Here is an 18,029-nt window from a genome sequence, read left to right as displayed (position 1 = left end):
CTTTTAGTTCTTTATTTTCTTTTAGAGAAAATTGGAATGAAAGGGGGAATCAGGCACTGTTAGTGTATAATATGGAGAGTTAAATTTAATTTTAAAAGAAAAACCCAAAGGTGGTCTTTTTTAATGTACTTAAGAGAAAGATTAATGAGAACCTTAATATTCTGCTTTAAGAATCTGTGCACTTTGATTATAAGAGGAAAGCTTATTGATGGATAATGAAAAATGAAGCTTAATTAATAAGTATATTTTGTTCACCCAATATTTGATTGCTTCCAAAGTTAAACATGGCACAATTCCTACTCCCAGGAATCTGAACAGAAACCAGGAGACTGTGCTCATGCAGCCAGGGAGTGAGGGCTGGTGTGGGGAAAGCGGGTTCCCAGAGAGCCGTGAGAGCCCCCAGAGGGGTTTGAGGTGTCAGAGCAAGCTCCTCTGAGAACTGACAATCTTCCTCTTCAGCAATACAAACTAAAGGATGTTTCCAGATCAGCTAGATACATTCTAACAGGGCCTTCTGCAAAGTGTTGATTGTCTCCCTCTGTGCTGTGGGAGTCTGTGTGGAATGTTGTCATTATCATTGTTAACGGACACACGCTGGGCATCTTGTATTTGCTAGGCATTGTGCAGAAAAGTACTTCACAGGGCTAGCTCATTCCTCACGACGACTCCATGGGCTGTCATCCTATTCTCTTCATTTTATAGGTGAAAAATCCGAAGGTTAGGCAGAGGAATTGACTTGCCCACTGTTATAAAGCTAGCAAGGACCAGACTATGTTTCTGAACTTAAAGAGAGAAGGATGAGAGATTGTATGTGAAAATTATTCAAATGTTATGAGGTAACAGTGAAGAAAGGATGAGCAAAGGTGAAAGAGAAAGCCTGAGTGTCGGGGGTACATGTAGGAGCTGTTATTGGAGTGTTGTGGGTGAACAAGGTGAGGACCGGAGAGGCAGTTTTGTGAAGGAGGAAATTAGACCTCATGTAGTCTTTCCTTGAAAGTTCTCTTTTTAGAAAATTAAAAAAATTTAAGATACAGTCGACACAAAACATTATAGTGTAGGTGTATAACATAATGATGCTATATTTGTATATTTTGCAATAAATCTACTTAGCATCCATCATTACACATAGTTATACATTTTTTCTTGTGATGAGAACTTTTAACTTTTAAGATCTCGCTTAGCAGCTTTCACATATTAACTGTAGTCACCATACTATTATATTATACCCCTTGACATTTATTTTATAACTGAAAGGTTATACTTTTGACCTACTTCATGTATTCTTCAAAAGTCTTGATTGAGGCTATTCAAAATGGAGACAAAAAGTAGAATATTTATAGAAAGTAGGAATTGAGGTCCAAGATAAATGAGGGCATTGGGCACGGAGAAAAGATGGACAGCATTTCCCCCAATGCTCTCCTCATTTGGAGGACCACAATACCCACTGTCTTGCCACTCTCTCCAGCCTGTTCTGTGGTGCTCATCACTTTGATATGGATCCTGGCTGGTACCACAGGGAGGGTCTGTCCCTTTTCCTGGCTTGGCACCTGGGTTGTGGCTATGGCCTACTGAGGCCAGAGGTACTCCCACTGCCGTGGTTTTCCTAAAGTTATTCTAGGATTCAAGAGTCTGTTTTTATCTTGAGTTCCTTATAGGTCCCTTCTGTTTGTTAACATTTTAATTAATGTCCCACTTGAGGGAGTTGATTCATCTTTTGCTGACAGGCAGATTTGTGGCATGCTCTCTCCTCCCCTTTCCGCCCTCCCTTCTTCCCTCCCTCCTTCCATCCCTTCTTCCCTCTCTTCTCTCCCTTCTCTTCCCTTCCTCCCTTTTCTTTTGTAAAAATATACCTGATTTGTTTTATTTAGTCCTTCAACTTGCTATCTAAGAATGTTTTGTGAAGCAAATAATTCTTTTTGTGTTTCTGCAGTTTAGGTTTATGTTGATTTCTAACTTGTGAAGACAATACCACTTGGATAGTTTGGATTACTTTTCTACAGTTGATCAGTGGTTAAGACGCATGTTGATGTAGCAGGTATTTGGGTAGTCAGATTCCCACTAGGAACTTCTGAGATTACTTAGGTTGTAGAATTTCTGTTATTCCTAAGGAAGGTTGAGAATTGGCATTGATCATTATAAATTTTGTATGTGAAGATGAATTACTCCGAGCAGTGTGTTGTGAGTATTTGATTCTGTTGATAATAACTTGAACAGTTTTCTTACCCATAGGTTTCTTAGACCCTTTAATGTGATAATGATTATAAACTTTATTTTTTTATTTTTTTTATTTTTATTTTTTAAATATATTTTATTGATTTTGTACAGAGAGGAAGGGAGAGAGATAGAGAGTTAGAAACATCGATGAGAAATAGACATCGATCAGCTGCCTCTTGCACACCCCCTACTGGGGATATGCCCGCAACCAAGGTACATGCCCTTGACCGGAATCGAGCCCGGGACCTTTCAGTCCCCAAGCCGACGCTCTATCCATTGAGCCAAATCGGTCTTGGCTGATTATAAACTTTTAAGAGTATTTATAAGCAATATTTCTTACACTTACTTTACACAGAGGTTTTTGTTTGTTTTTAAGGAATATGGCTTGGAAAATGCTATGGTTTTACATTTTTCTCTATACTCTTCATCTAATGCTCTTTCCTGTGTCATCTCATTTAGTGTCTCCTATATGTGGATGATTCCCAAATCCATGTTCTTGCCTTGGTCTTTTTCCTGAGTGTCATTTTGTATTTCCAGCTGCCTAGTAGCTAACGCAGTCTATATAGCTACTTAAAAATCTCCTGTCCGTTCAATCATGTGTACCACCCGCCAAACACATGCCCCCTTGTAGAAACTAGGGATAGAAGCCCTGACATCTTCTTCCATTCTGTCTTTGATTCCCATCCGGGTGATTCCCAAGCCTGCACTTTGTGGGAGGTTAACAGGATCACCACAAACATGTACACTACTGGTGTTGATCTTAGGGTCAGTTGTGGATGTGGTGGTAATGGGGCTCCCAATCTATGGGGGGACCCAGGAGTTTTTCATAGTGAGAAGAGCTTCCTTTTACTACTAGGTCTTTTCTGCACAATTCTGAGTTTCTGTAATATTCTAAAAAATGCTTCTTACCTGTTTATATTATATCACTTGTTTAAAAAATATCAAAAGTGACAGACTTATAGGGAACAAGAAACACATTATATCCAGCTGGTTAAAAACAACAACAAAATAAAATTGTGAATTGCCAGTTGCTAAAAGTGGCACACATGTCTCTAGGTAGTTAGTCGTATTGTTAGTCAATTTGCAGGTTGTAAGACGGAGCAGGGAGGAGTGTGAGGAAAGGAGCAGTGCGTTCCCCCAGGCCCCACGGAGTGCGCCACGTTCACTTCAGTCAGAAGTGGCAGTTGTTCCACGGAAAACATTTGGGAAAAACTCCTCTGTTCTGTGAAGTGAGAAAGCAGGTAGGTGTCTGGGGATGCTGTGACGCCCATGCTCCATTACATGCCAGCCTTCCCGGTTGCGTTTGCAGTTGCTTTTGAGATTTATGTTCTTGAGTTGAATGTCGCCTGGCTTGCCTTGCCCAGGTGTTCGGAAAGGTCAGTGGAGACTGGAGCTCTTCCGTACACGTTCACATTGGTCAGTAAACGCGCCTCCGGTGTTCTCGTGGTGGTGCAGTATGGAATGAGTATTTTGCTTGTAGGTTTCATTTTTTTCTTAACAATAAAACAGAGAAAATCTGTCAAGGAAACTTGACTTTGAACTGTAGGGATAAGACCTTATTTAACCTGGCAGTTGCTCCACCATCCTTTTATCTCCTCTCTGTGAGAGGAGAGATTAGAAAAGAATACCTGTGTGGTATTGACTAGGCCGCCCACCCACGACCAGCACAAGTCTTGTGAGTAGATTTACTTGCTTCTGGAAGAAATGCAGTCTCCTCCTCCTCCATCCTGCTCAGAGTTATCACGGTTAGTGTTCATGGGTGCGATTCTATTTAATTGCTTTCATATTTTAAAAAGCTTATTTTGAAAAATTCTGAAGACATAGCTTTTCTTTTCTCCTTTCCCTGTATTTCTTCTGTTGCTAATGTTCAGGTCTTTAAATCAAAACGATCTCCTTTAGTCTAGTGGTATAGGGCTGTGCTCATCATTTATAAATGTCAAGATGAGGTTTATTGGAAAAAGCTGCAACTTTGCAAATATTTAATAAAACCTGTGTTTTAAACTGTAATGCTGTAGATTTCATTTGGGTATGTTTTACTATAAACCATAGCATTAAGCTTTCTCACCTGACTCTTTAAGGAAACATGACAGTTTTTCTTATTTTGGCACATATTTCACAAATTAATGATTTCTCAGGAATGATCTTCTTTCCAAGATCTTGATGGACACTTGCTGGAGAGCGGTGCCTTGTCTATATTAGAGACCCCTGCTGTAGACTGATGGTTATTCTCTTCGTTCTCAGGTGGGCCTTGTACCAGAGGTAAAGGATATTTTTATAGAGAATGCTCCATGCTGAGCAGGACTGGGATATATTATCTGTGACATGGAACCATTATATCACACTCTAAAGCTTGCCATAATAAACCAAGTAAGCTCCTCTGTAATAACAGGGACCATTTTATTCTTGAATGCATGGCTGTTTCTCTTATCAAGAGGATAAAATTTGTGCATGGAGGGGAGGGTGTCCCCTCAGCCCACCCTGCACCCTCTCCAATTTGGGACCCATTGGGAATGGAAAAAAGATTGACAGCTTAACATATACCATCCTTTCCAATCTTGGACTGCTGGCTCCTAATCGCTTACCTGCCTGCCTGCCTGGTTGCCCTTAACTGCCCACCACTGCCAGCCAGTTGCCCCCAACTACTCCCTGCCGGCCTGGTTGCTCCTAACTGCCCCCTCCCACCGACTTGGTCACCCCTTACTGCCCTCTCTGCTGGCCTGGTTTCCCCTACTGCCCCCCCCCGCCAGCCTAGTTGCCCACAACTTCCTCCCTGCTGGCCTGGTCATCCCACCCTAACTCCCTGCCGGCCTGGTTGTAGACAGCCATCTTGTGAGGGCGTGATGATCAATTTGCATATCACCTCTTTATTATATAGGATTAAGCTTTTTTTTTTTTAAGTAGGTAGAATTGGTATTTTACCTTGAACAAATGGTATTAGAGAGTTTTTGTGTGTAAACACCTGTTAGAAGGGTAGTGGCATATTCTTAAGAGCTATTTTTATCTTGTGAGAGGGCTCTAAAAGTGACTGAAGTACAATAGGATTAACATAGTGGGGCCAGAAGCCAGAATATCTGAAGCTGACACCTGCCGTGGGAACTTTAAATGACTTCTGTAGGTCTGTGCTGTCCCATGTTTCATTTCATAGTTTCTGCCTTTCCACTTACAATTTCCTCACTTTGAAGTTCCAAATGGAAAGTATTCGGTTAGCTTATTAGTGCCTACACAGTTGGCTGTGTGTCTTCGCTTCATGCTATACGCGTCATATATCACTTGACAGCTCTTGGCAGTCTTGAGTGCCATTCCTGGTCATGGAGAGCCTAGTCCTGAGAAGAAGTGAGTGATGCTTCTTTCATTGCCAATGACTATTAGCAGCTAGATATTATACGTAAGACCCTCATTTTTTTTCTTTCTTTTTTTAAGTATATTTTATTGATTTTTCACAGAGAGGAAGAGAGAGAGAGAGAGTTAGAAACATCGATGAGAGAGAATCATCGATCAGCTGCCTCTTGCGCCCCCCCTACTGGGGATGTGCCTGCAACCAAGGTACATGCCCTTGCCCGAAATCGAACCCGGGACCTTTCAGTCCGCAGGCCGATGCTCTATCCACTAAGCCAAACCGGTCCCGGCAAGACCCTCATTTTGAAGTCCAGACTTTCTTACTGGGTCGTGACCTCCTCCCTTCCTTTTATGGCTCTTCCTACTCTGACTGGTAATGGAATCAGTCATTTGGTCCCAACAAGCACAGGGAATTTGAAACGGCCACATGAGTGCCCTGCCAGAGGCTGCCTGGAGCTCATGCTTCCTGTCGCTCCCATGTGGGAGAGGGCATTTGTATAGCACAGGGTGCATTGGACATTCTGGTGGAGCTCATATGGGACTTTGTGAAAATCTCATTACGTATTCTCTAATAATGCAAGACAAGAAATACAACGAGGGAAGAGAATAAACATTGAATTTGCCTAAAGTATGAATGTAATGTCTTCAGATTTTCTTAGGGAAAATTTAGGGTGCTTTGTAAGCTAAACATGGAAAATGACTCCATGCAGTTTCTGAGGAAGACATTTTGATGAGCATATCAAATTCTTGAAGATCGCCTTTAGTGGAAGAAATTGGTTCACACAGGAGGAGGTGGCAAATGGTGGAAGAATATGGCATTTTTCTCTAGTTGTTGGGAACATCTTTCTTATTAGCCAGAATGTGGTATTTTGATAGCTTTAAATTATATCTCCGGAGTATGATTATTCTTTAAATCTAGCTACTTTCCCCCTTTTTAATTGATAAATATAATTGTAATTTCTTGATAATGCACATAGATTTTTTAATCCATTTAAAACTTTTCATATCAAGGTTTTAAAAACAATATGCTCTCCTTCCCCTCTATTTTCCTTAATTCTTCTTTAGGATTCAAATTATGACACCAAATAAACATCACTAATGAGCCTTTAAAACCCCATTTTTCTGGAATTGCGCTTTTGTTTTAAATTCATATACTTATGTTTTCTTTCTCTCCTTTCATGTAAACCTTATATAGTGTTCAGTTTAAGGCCTCAAAATGCTACTTAGGAAAGCTATTTTTAAAACCCAGTTACTCCACTAATTTGCAAGGTAGGCTTTCAATGGCCTTCCCCATCCCTCGTCTTTATTTGGACAGCTGGTCTGTTTCCTTTTGAGGTTTGGAGGTGGGGGAGAGGGGTGTTTCTATCTGACAGTATGTGTCTTCCTAGACTGCAGCTGCCTGGATTTTATTAAATGCAGCATTTGGAATTAATATGGAATTTGTCTGTAGAAAACTTACACAGGTAGAGGGCTTCTCTGTGACTAAAACAGTGTGCTGATTTTATCCGGTACTGATACACGCTTTCACTGGAGCCTCACTGGCAGTTAGCAGACTTACCCGGCCTGCCCATAACACCTTATTGCTTCAGAGCATACTCCTGCCACCTGGACTATCTCATCCCCACTTGTTTCTGTGCCCTCCGGCCCATGGCTGTCGGGACTGTTTATATGGGGGGACTCCTAGATTTATCGCTCTAGCCCAGAGTTTCTGACCTCTCACCACCCATGTGTCTCTGCTTTGGGTATCTAGGCATCTCAGACTTCACACGTTCCAAGCAGAATTCCTTTTCCTTCTCCCCTCCTCTCAGTAAATGACAGCTCTACTCTCCAGCTGCTCAGGCCAAGTCTGGCCTCTCTGACTCCCCTCTTTGTCTCACAGGCGGTCACAATCTGACAACAGATTCGAAGGCTCTGTTTGTAGAACTGATCCACAATCTGACTGCTCCTTAGCTCTGCATAACCACCTCCTTGCCTGAATCAGTGATTTTCCAACCCCATAGCCACCAGAGGGAGTCTGTCTCAATTCTCAATTCAAACCCCTACAAGGCTTTTCTGTTATTTCAGTCAATGCTCCCGTGCTGCCTCCTTGTTCCTGACTTTCTTCTTCGCCATCACTGCTTCTGCCCTTGCTGTTTGGATATGCCAGGCAAGCTTATGTCTCCGGCTTTTGTACTTGCTTTGTTCCTCCTGGAATGCTTTCCCCCAGATAACTATACAACCTGCTCCCTTCCTTCCTTCAGGGTAAATGATCCCTTATCACTGATTGATTACCGTAGGTAAGTTAACAACCCTTGCATCCCCTTTGCCCAGCTTAATTTTTCTTCATAGCACCTATCACCAGCTAATATACTGGTATATGTCTTTACTTGTTATTATTTCCTCTCTCCCCTACTAACCTATAAGCTCTCGAAGGCAGTGGTTGCCAACCTTTCGGGTAGATTGTGTGTATTCTTATCAGCATGTATGTGTCTTCAGCTCCTAGGGCAGTGCTTGGCACCTAGTAGGTGCTCAGTAAATATTTGCTAAATTTATGAGAGAATCGACAGGGACTGTGCTCTGGACATGGATGTTTGATGGTGTCAGGTTACCACTACAACGTGTGGTCCAGGGCCTGGGATTCTCTCCCCTACACCCCATCACTCACTAGCTGCTGGCATCTGGCATTGGATAGTTCTCTTGGATCTTCCGCTTTTCTCTTTGAATGACATCAGTTAGCAAAGATGGCAGGTAAGACATTTGGTCACACCCAGTTAGAACAGCTCAGGCACGGGTAATGCAACTGGAGTTTGGCTTAGACTTTGCTTTTTGTCAGAGCCCCCTTTCCTTTCCATCTGACTCAGATTCTAGGTGTTTTTAGAAGGACTGTTCCAGTGAGTTTTATGGTTCTATTTTCCCCTGGATATTACTTGTACCTATGGATTAGAAGTACTTTATGAATGCTTTTGATTTTTCATGTGAGTATGAAGTGTAATTGTCTTAAGTATAAAAGTCAGTCTGTCATTTCCATTCACCAAGTGGTCAGAGCTAATGGCCATGGTTTTACATTACTTCAATAATGAAGCTCTGTAAACTGAGAGAAACCCTGCCCGACTTACTGTGAACATGTCGTGCAGAGGTAGTGAGCCTGACCAGCCATTCTGTACATTAAAGATGGAAATAGGACTTCTCTGTGTTTAGTTAACTATGCTTTTTATAGCGGTAAGAAGTGGTTTTCTCAGTGGCAGAGAGAGCTCATCCTTGTGAAGTTTGTAGCCAGATGCTTTTTATTTTTTTAGCTGTAGCCAAGCTTGTGCTTTTTCTGATTAGTTTGTAGTGTTGCTGTGTATGTGTTTTTATTTATTTATTTTTTATTTTTATTTTTTAATATATTTTATTGATTTTTTACAGAGAGGAAGAGAGAGGGATAGAGAGCTAGAAACATCGATGAGAGAGAATCATCGATCAGCTGCCTCTTGTACATCCCCTACTGGGGATGTGCCTGCAACCAAGGTACATGCCTTTGACCGGAATCGAACCTGGAACCTTTCAGTCCGCAGGCCGACGCTCTATCCACTGAGCCAAACCGGTTTCGGCTGTGTGTTTATTTTTTATCGATTTCACAGGAGAAGGGAGAGGGAGAGAGAAATAGAAACATCAATGATGAGAATCATTAATTGACTGCCACCTGCATGCCCCTCTCCACCCCCCTGCCACCCCTCCAGCTGGGAATTGAGCCCACAACCTGGGCATGTGTCCTGACTGGGAATCGAGTCATGACTTCCTGGTTCATAGGTTGATCAACCACTGAGCCACAGTGGCTGGGCTTTGTGTGTTTTTTGATAGCATTATTGAAATGTAATTTCCATATTATGTAACTGACACATGTAAAGTGTACAATTAATGGCTTTTAGTATATTCACAGATACGTGCAGCTACCACCACCACCACCACAGCAGCTCTACAACGTTTTTATCGTCCCCCAAAGAAACCCATAGCCAGAGCAGTCACTCCCAGCCCCCCTCCACCTCCAGGCAACTACCAATGTGCTTCTGTCTCTGTGGATTTGTCTTTACTGGACATTTGATATAGATGGAATCATACAATATGAGGTCTTTTGTGACTGGCTTTTTTCACATAGCACATTTTCCAGTTTCAGCCAGGTTATAACTTTAGTATTTTCTTTCTTTTTATTGCTGAGTTGTATTGTATTGTATGGCTATACATCTTTTATTTATCAATCTGTTTGGTTTTTGTATTTATTTTTTTCCTACTCTTGGTTTTCTATTTACTGCCCTATTTTGGGAGAGTGAGATTAGGAATTCTATCCCCTTTCACAGAGGGATTTGGTTGATAGGCTTTTGGTTTTCCTTGTATTTAGCATTGCGGACACCAGATTTTCTCTTGAGTTTTGTGATAACAGAAGCTTCCCCTTGGCCCATGACCAGAGCAGGTCACCAGTGAGTGATGGTACCTGCAGGGCTTGCCAGGAAGCATCACCATTTTCAGGATATTTACATCTGTTTTCCAAATTCCGCTTCATACATCTGTGTAATTATTATTTCAGGCAGTGCTTTTTAATTAGTCCAGTTTATTTCAGAGAACAAAGAACATGCTACATTATTTTTGTAATAGTGTTAGCTTTATGGATTCCATATTGGTCAAGCACAATTTGAATAAACACAGATGCTTAACCCTTTGAAATCCCTGTGGTAGACGATTTTGTTTAAAGTTCTGCTCCCCAGAGGGTATGTGGCAGTATTTGAAGATATTATTCTGTTGTCTTGATGGGAGCAAGTGGGTTGAGCTACTAAATTTACATGGAGAGACAGCAAAGATAATACACAGGGCAGGCACCACCCCACCCCCACCCCAGTTTGGTAAAATGTTCATTGCACCGTAGATGAGAAGCCCCCTGAGGAGAAGAGACACAACTGTAGGCAGTGTGCAAGAAGTGAAAACTGTATGTGATTGGCAAGAACTTCACCTTGAACAGTATGGGAAAGCAATGGCGGGTATTAATGAGTGTGTGCGTGTTCTTTAAAGAAAAGGAGGACTTTGTATTTCTTATTTTTAAAATTTCCTTTGGCACCTCCTCATCTTTGGTAATTCCTTACGCCCACTTAAAATAAAAAGATTATGTATTCTTGCTATTTAATTTTAAGTTGTTAATTGTAACCTAGAATTTTGCTGTTTGGGGTACTTCCACCTTTTGCAGGCCCTGTGTTTTGTTATTATGTCTTTTTGGAAGAAATTAAGTTTTTGTCAGAGGCCACCGATCTTAGTTCTCCCACATGCCCCCCAAAGCGACTCCGGGAGCGGAGGAAGTGCTGCTTACTGTAAGCGGAAACCACTGCTGATCAGGGCATTCATTCTGTGCTTCTGTTTTTATACCGCAAAGGCCACTCTCTGAGTTCGGCTAGCTCATTCCATCTCGGTTATTTAGGTACTTTCAGTGAGACACATGTTCTGGGAATGAGCGTAAACTCAGGGTTGGTTGGGTTTACATATTCCTTAACCCTAAATGTAGAGAGCCATTGGGGGGCCCTTGTCAGGTGGAGGAACTTCATAATCCATTTATTTTACGTGGAAGAATGATTCTCGGCACCACAGCAGTTTCAGATAAAACCCAGTCTTCCCTCTTCAAGGGTTTTCAGATCTGCTGGGCCCACATTTCAGTGGTTCTCTGGCATGGTTTGATATATTCCCGGCCGCAGGTTGCTGTTTATGAGAATGGCTGTTTCTTATCCAGTGAGTCCAAATATTAGAGTGACATTTCTCTTTCCAGAGCTGAAGTCATGACATTTTCTTTCCCCAGGATGTGGGAGAAAACTGTTTTCTTCTTAGGAGGGGAGGGCAGAGTGCTTTTTCTAAACCTGTCTGTTCAGATTACCCGTATGGATACATGTGGGGAAAGTTAGCGCCCGTGAAGAGCTCATGACCGTGGCAGTACAGGTTTTAACCTGAGCAGCGGGTAGGAGTCGGGTCAGGTGCGGGTCACCGTTAGAAGAACTGTCTTAGAACCTTCCATTGGCTGTGTGGCCGTGTGCAGTTGGTATCTTCTCGGTTTTCCTTCTGTGGTCTGCAAAGTGGGCATGGTGACTTCTGTTTGGCTCAGTTTATTGAGTTGTTGAGAGAGGATCAAATGGGATTATGGCAGGGATCTGGAAACTAGTTGTTAAAAAGATGCTGTTGAATTGTCTACTTTATAGATAATTTCTATTATAGTAAATGGAAGTGATAACTGCCTTTCTCAGTGCCATCTGGTTCCTCTCTGGGTTCCTTTTTTCAAATGTCACATTAATATTGTATGTTGGTCATTGTATAATGAGGCTCAGAAAAAATTATAATGTTATAGGAAATGCAGAGGAAAATATTTATAATCTCACTGAGCTGTGTATTAGTCAAATGTCAATGACAATTGGATTCCCTTTTGCTTTGGAATAGCACTGTTCTTAGTTATCTGAAAGTTGGGGACACACACACATTTTGTTGATACCTCTTCTATTGTTTCTTAAATTTTTCTTTCTAACTCACTGTTGGCAGAAACGACTCTGATTTCTTTGTAAATAGAAACACAGTATATTATTTTGTAGGGAGTACTGTTAAGTACAAATTTGGATTTCTTTCTTTTTGAGTGCTAAAACATTTGTACAAAATTTTCTGGACCATTTATCTTATTTACTCTAGGGAGAGTGATCTTTTTCTTAAATTTATCAGAAGTCTGTATTGCATCCGAGAGGTTTTCAGCCTACTAAGCTCCTTGTTCTTTTTGGACTGCTGGTAGACCTGGGTGGGTATCTTTTCAATGTCAGAGGAATGTTTTAACAATGGTGTCAGCTGATATTTTTCTTTCTTGCATGATTGGCCTGTTCATGCTCTGAACTTAAGCCTGATGGAGAAAATCATGTTTCTGGATTTTCAGTTACTATCACTAGTGGATTACAAGGATTTGGAAGTTTATTACTATCTGTTTAATAGATGATTTATCTAGGCAGAAATTTTGCAGGTACTAGAATAATTTTTCTTGAAAAATATTTGAAAACTTGAAATCCTATCTGAAAGCATATTTCCTATGTAGAAGGAAGTAATCTTGGTTTGTGCTACATGTTTCATCTTTCTGACTTAGCTCATAGATTGTCAGCATTATTGCTTCATTGGTCTATCCCAAAGGTGGTTGTTAACATTTTTTATTTTCCTGAATGCCAAAGGGTATTTGAAGTGCTCTTAAAGGGAGGTTTTTTCTGGTACTAGGTTTGACCCCCGATAAAAGTATATGATAATTGGAAAAAGTATATGATAACTTTAATGATTTTTTAATTTTTTTTTTTTTTTTTTTTTTTTTTTTTTTTTACAGAGAGGAAGGGAGAGAGATAGTTATAAACATCGATGAAAGAGAAACATCAATCAGCTGCCTCCTGCACACCCTTCACTGGGGATGTGCCCAGTGATCGGAATCGAACCTGGGACCCTTCAGTCCACAGGCCGACGCTCTATCCACTGAGCCAAAAACAGTTTCGGCAATTTTTATGATTTTTGATATGATCAATGAGAATTTTCTCTGCTTATGGCATATAATTGCAAATGGCTTTGTTTGATGTTGTCAGAGTAAAGAGGACTGATCTTTTGTTTGCATATGTTGTTTTATCTGGCCCTAATAACATGAGAAACAGCTGGTTCTCGATCAGTTGTCTTCCTCCCCCCCCCCCCCCCCCCCCCCTCCAGTAGAAGAGCATTGAAGGCCAGGATTCTGAGCTTTCCCCTCATTTATCTTTAGTTCCTAACACCTGGCTCATAGATAATGTCTGGTACAGATTGCTGGCCACATTAGATAAGCTATTGGGGAAGATGGTAAAAGATTGCGAAAGATAAATTACTGGTTGCTATATCTGTTCCAAACTGACTTGTATCAGTAAAAAAACATTTTTTTCCCCTCCTAAGAAATTTTTATTAGAATTGTGTTGGGTTGAAGTTTGGTATTTACTCTTATTTTAAAAAACCCTTAACTTCACACTTTTCTTGTTGGGTTTAGTTTTAGGGAGGAGTTTATTAGGAAAGGTATTAATAGTAGAAATTTGGAAGAATATAATAATCATCTAATAGTCCCTAATGAAGGTTATTTTGGGGAGCTGTTATATTTGGTGAAGGCAGAGATAATATATCTTTAGAGAAACAATTTTTTTTTTAAATAACTAGAACATTAGACTTAGAAGATGCGAACAGTTGTAAAGAAGGCTAAGAAATCTTGCTTTGAAGTAATTTTATTTGCGTCACCTCTTATGTTTATTGTTGTTGGAAGGCACTCTGGAAATTTTATGTTTATTGTTGGGAGGAAATCTGGAAATTTGGAGAAGTGGATAGGAGTCATCAGAAGTTTGTAACACCTTGGACATTTTCTAAGGCTATCCAAATTTTGTTTTTATGGGTGGAAATAATTTTTACTATAGGTGCTTTCTCTTTTGAATTAATTTGATGGCTATGAAGTGCCTTTTATATAATTGTACCCATTATATGTTGCCTACTAATGTACACTTTTTCCTTAAAAAGGAAAAAACAATTGGTATCTAGAAAGTAGAGTTCATCTTACATATTCAGACATTTTTCTTTATTGCTGTTGTAGAAAATCCCAAACCATATGCCAACTGAGGCCAAAACTATATATAATTAAATTTTTTTCACTTGTAATCTCCCCTCTTCCCCCATGGCCCATGAGAAGTTTTTAGGGATAAAGTATGAGTAGGAGATTTATTTAACAAGACATTTCAGGTAGCTTAGCTGGTTTGGCTCAGTGGATAGAACATTGGCCTGTGGATTGAAGGGTCTCAAGTTCAATTCCGGTCAAGGGCACAAGCCTGGGTTGCTGGCTAGATCCCCAATAGGGGGAGTGCAAGAGGCAGCCGATCAAATCAATAAAAATACATTAAAAAATAAGACATTTTAGGTTAAAAATATAAGGAAGTGATGAAGTAAAATCAATTTCTCTCTTTTTTCCTCCTAGCATTTTTGAAACGTTGGGGTTGTTGGAGTGGTTGGATTTTCCCTGGAATTGAGTGAGAAATTCAGAAGACTGAAGCCCAGGCTTACTGTCTACCTTTCACGGAGGCCTAGCCGTGAGAGGACAGAAGAAGGCACGTGGCGAATCATGACAGCTGACAAAGACAAAGACAAAGACAAAGAGAAGGACCGGGACCGAGATCGGGACCGAGAGAGAGAGAAAAGAGACAAAGTCAGAGAGAGCGAGAATTCACGGCCACGCAGGAGCTGTACCTTGGAAGGAGGAGCCAAAAATTATGCCGAGAGCGATCACAGCGAAGATGAGGACAATGATAACAATAGCGCCACCACGGAGGAGTCCTCGAAGAAGAACAAAAAGAAGCCGCCGAAAAAGAAATCTCGCTACGAAAGGACAGACACTGGCGAGATAACCTCCTACATCACCGAGGATGATGTTGTTTACAGACCAGGAGGTGAGGAGCGGTGCATGGGGCCTGTACGTGTTTGTGAGGGAATGGCACACTGTCAGGTGCGCTGCCCCTGGCAAAGCAGGCAGCGAGCCCAGAGGGTCCACGGTAGGGTGGGTGGACAAACGCAAGGCAGGGAGCACGCTGACTGACCCTCTCTTGGCCGGGGGTGTGCTCGCTCCTGCTCTGGCCTGGGTCTGCCTCCGCATGGTTCCCTCCCGGTCTGTGCACTTGGCGGTTCTCTCCTGTTTTCTCATGTCGCTGCTGCTTTCCCTGCATCTGCTCTGGTTTTCATCTGACTTCTTCACAAAATTAGGGTGCAGCGACTCTGGTGGGACAGTAAACCGAAGGTTCTTGGGAACAGGACATTTTACATTGGCTACAGAGTGGCCAGAGCTAGGGAGATATATTTAATGGCCTTTGATTGATGTTTATTTCTTCTGACAACCTTTTCTAAAGAATTGAGTGAGTTCAGGTTCTCTAGTCAATGATAATAGCTGAAGCCATGTAACCTGCTTTGGTTTCAGACAGTGTGCTGTGTTCACTGGCTGCACTGAGGTTTACAGCATCGTGTGGAGGAGAGGCAGGCTTCAGAGGGGATGCAGAGCAGCAAGTGTTTCAGAACCTGTCAGGCACCAGCAAATCCTGGTTTTCCATTTGAAATATTGTGTGTATTCAGATACTTTTCTTACAGAAGTCAGTCAAACTAGCTAATAATCATTCTGTTTGAATTACTGATAGTGCTGAGGAATGACATGGATTTCTATGAGCTGTAATTAACAGATTAAAAGCCGCCCAGTTTGAAGCTTTTCCAGGAAAGGGAGATTGTAAGAAGGTTGTGGTGTAACTGTTCTGAACCTCACATAAAGTACCACATTCTCCCCCTGCCTCCCATATAGGAATTAGTTTTGAATTTCAAAAGAATCAATATTAGAACTTATATAGATAAACTTTATTCACAACTACAATTTCTTGGTTGATGATTAACTGAGGAGAAAGATATTTATGTAATATTAAATTACCCCATTTCAGGTTGTAGAGAGATTAGAGCCTGGTGTAGAGATAATAATGTGTAGATTCTGTGTCAGTATCTTTGATTTAGACTGAGATATTGGACAGTAAGAATTTCTTAGCCACTGAAGACTGTCTCTATAGAGTTACTATTTAGTTCTAGATCCTAAGAAATGGACAGAATGTGGTAACTCCTTTGGCTGTAGATTATAGTATGATAACTTAAAGTAAGAATTACTTGCTATCCTTTCCTCATGATGCATAATAAATCAGTGTGGTAATGCAACCATTTGGCTCGCTGCCTGGTGCAGTGTTGAATGCCTGCCTCTTTCCCTGGCACGTTATTCCCATGTCAGTAATACTCTCCCAAGTGTTTATAGTCAAGTAAATGTGGGACACGCTGCACACAGTGCCCCTCAGGAGAGTGTCAGAATTCATGGCTCAGAGAAGCCCCGCAGTTAGGGGCCTCTAACAGGAAAACAGAAGACAGAACCACTCATGAGACCACGGCCCCCTCTTCTGCGTATCTCCCCAAGAGAAACCAGTTTTGAGAAAAGTCGTTTGGGAACTGTGGCACATTCATATTGCACCTTCTGCAGAAGGAAGTAAGTCCGTCCTGCTTGATGTTCAGAAGAGGGCTGCTGCTAGGGGCTCATTTACCTGGGGTGTGGGAAGAACTGAGGGCCCTGGTGACATGTGAAAATAAAATAGCTGCATCTCTTTGGACTAAATATGTGGTCATAAAGGCTCTATAGAAATCAGAAATGGTTTGGAAGTTTCCCAGGGCATCCAGAGCGTGACCACTCGTGCAGGGTCCCTGTGCTTGGGTGGGTGATGTGGCTGTGCGTGGGTCTGGGCCCTGCCACGTCCGGTGGATGCTTGACTCTAGTAAGGAGCCTGTCACTCACCTCCTCAGTGGTTTCTTTTCTTTTTGGGGGATGCATTAGAAGCTGGCTGACCTGGTGGCCTTCTTTAAAAAGTTTCTTTCTAACGGGGTTGTCAGATATTGCCTATTCTTAGGTTTACCTACACTGAAGAGTCAGAGTCGGGTACTGTGATTACATCCCCAGATGGGACTAGATTTTCCCCCCCTTTGTCTTCCTTTCTGGTCTTTTTCATTCTTGGTGCAGAGTACTACAATAACACCTTTTGTTAGTGATGAAAAACGTTATCCTCCCCAGTGGCAGAGATTTAGTATGTTTAGTTGTATCTTTTTTTTTTTAATATATATTTTATTGATTTTTTACAGAGAGGAAGGGAGAGAGATAGAGAGCTAGAAACATCGATGCGACCAGCTGCCTCTTGCACACCCCCTACCGGGGATGTGTCCGCAACCAATGTACATGCCCTTGACCGGAATCGAACCTGGGACCCTTCAGTCTACAGACCGCCGCTCTACCACTGAGCCAAACCGGCTTTGGCTGTTTAGTTGTATCTTAACGTTTAGGTGGGAGGGAACTCTGTGGGACATCATAAGGGATTTCTTCAGTGTGTTACTTGTTGGAAGTAGGTCTTTTATGCTCATTTGTTTCTAAGGTATGAAGCACAGGTTTTTCTCTTGGCTTTGTACTCTTCTGGATTGCTTTCAGTATTCAGATTAAGTATAAATTATAGGTACCTCTCCGAATGTCATTAGGAATGAGCCCACTAGTGAGTGATACCACGAGGATAAAAGTAGACTGTTATGTAACTGTACTACTTAGCCTAGGGCAGGGCTGGGGGCCCTTTTCTCTGCCACAGGTTATTTGGATATTTCTGACATCATTCGTGGGCCAGACAAAATTATCAGCTTAAAAATTAGCTTGCTCGGAGACCGTTTTGGCTCAGTGGATAGAGCGTCAGCCTGCGACTGAAGGGTCCCAGGTACTATTCCAGTCAAGGGCATGTACCTTGGTTGCGGGCACATCCCCAGTGGGGGGTGGGCAGGAGGCAGCTGATCATGTTTCTCTCTCATTGATGTTTCTAGCTTTCTATCCCTCTTCCTTCCTCTCTGTAAAAAAAAAAAAATCAATAAAATATATTTTTAAAAAT

At 41.6% G+C, this 18,029-nt stretch overlaps 1 protein-coding gene across 3 annotated transcripts in view; it reads left to right on the top strand.

The window, feature by feature from the left end:
- RERE (arginine-glutamic acid dipeptide repeats) overlaps window positions 1-18,029 on the top strand; it is a 357,124-nt gene that overhangs the window by 110,676 nt on the left and 228,419 nt on the right. For all 3 annotated transcript variants that reach the window (XM_036460929.2, XM_036460931.2, XM_036460930.2), the window contains exon 2: window positions 14,525-14,993. In XM_036460929.2, the coding sequence (XP_036316822.1) occupies window positions 14,669-14,993 (325 nt within the window). In that variant the 5' untranslated portion in view covers window positions 14,525-14,668. The remainder of the gene's footprint in view (window positions 1-14,524; window positions 14,994-18,029) is intronic.

The sequence above is a fragment of the Pipistrellus kuhlii genome, unplaced genomic scaffold (genome assembly GCF_014108245.1).
Source record: "Pipistrellus kuhlii isolate mPipKuh1 unplaced genomic scaffold, mPipKuh1.p scaffold_m20_p_34, whole genome shotgun sequence".
NCBI classification, from domain to species: Eukaryota; Metazoa; Chordata; class Mammalia; order Chiroptera; family Vespertilionidae; genus Pipistrellus; species Pipistrellus kuhlii.
The sequence above is the reverse complement of the archived record's forward strand: the minus strand, read 5'-3'. Positions and strand labels throughout refer to the sequence as shown.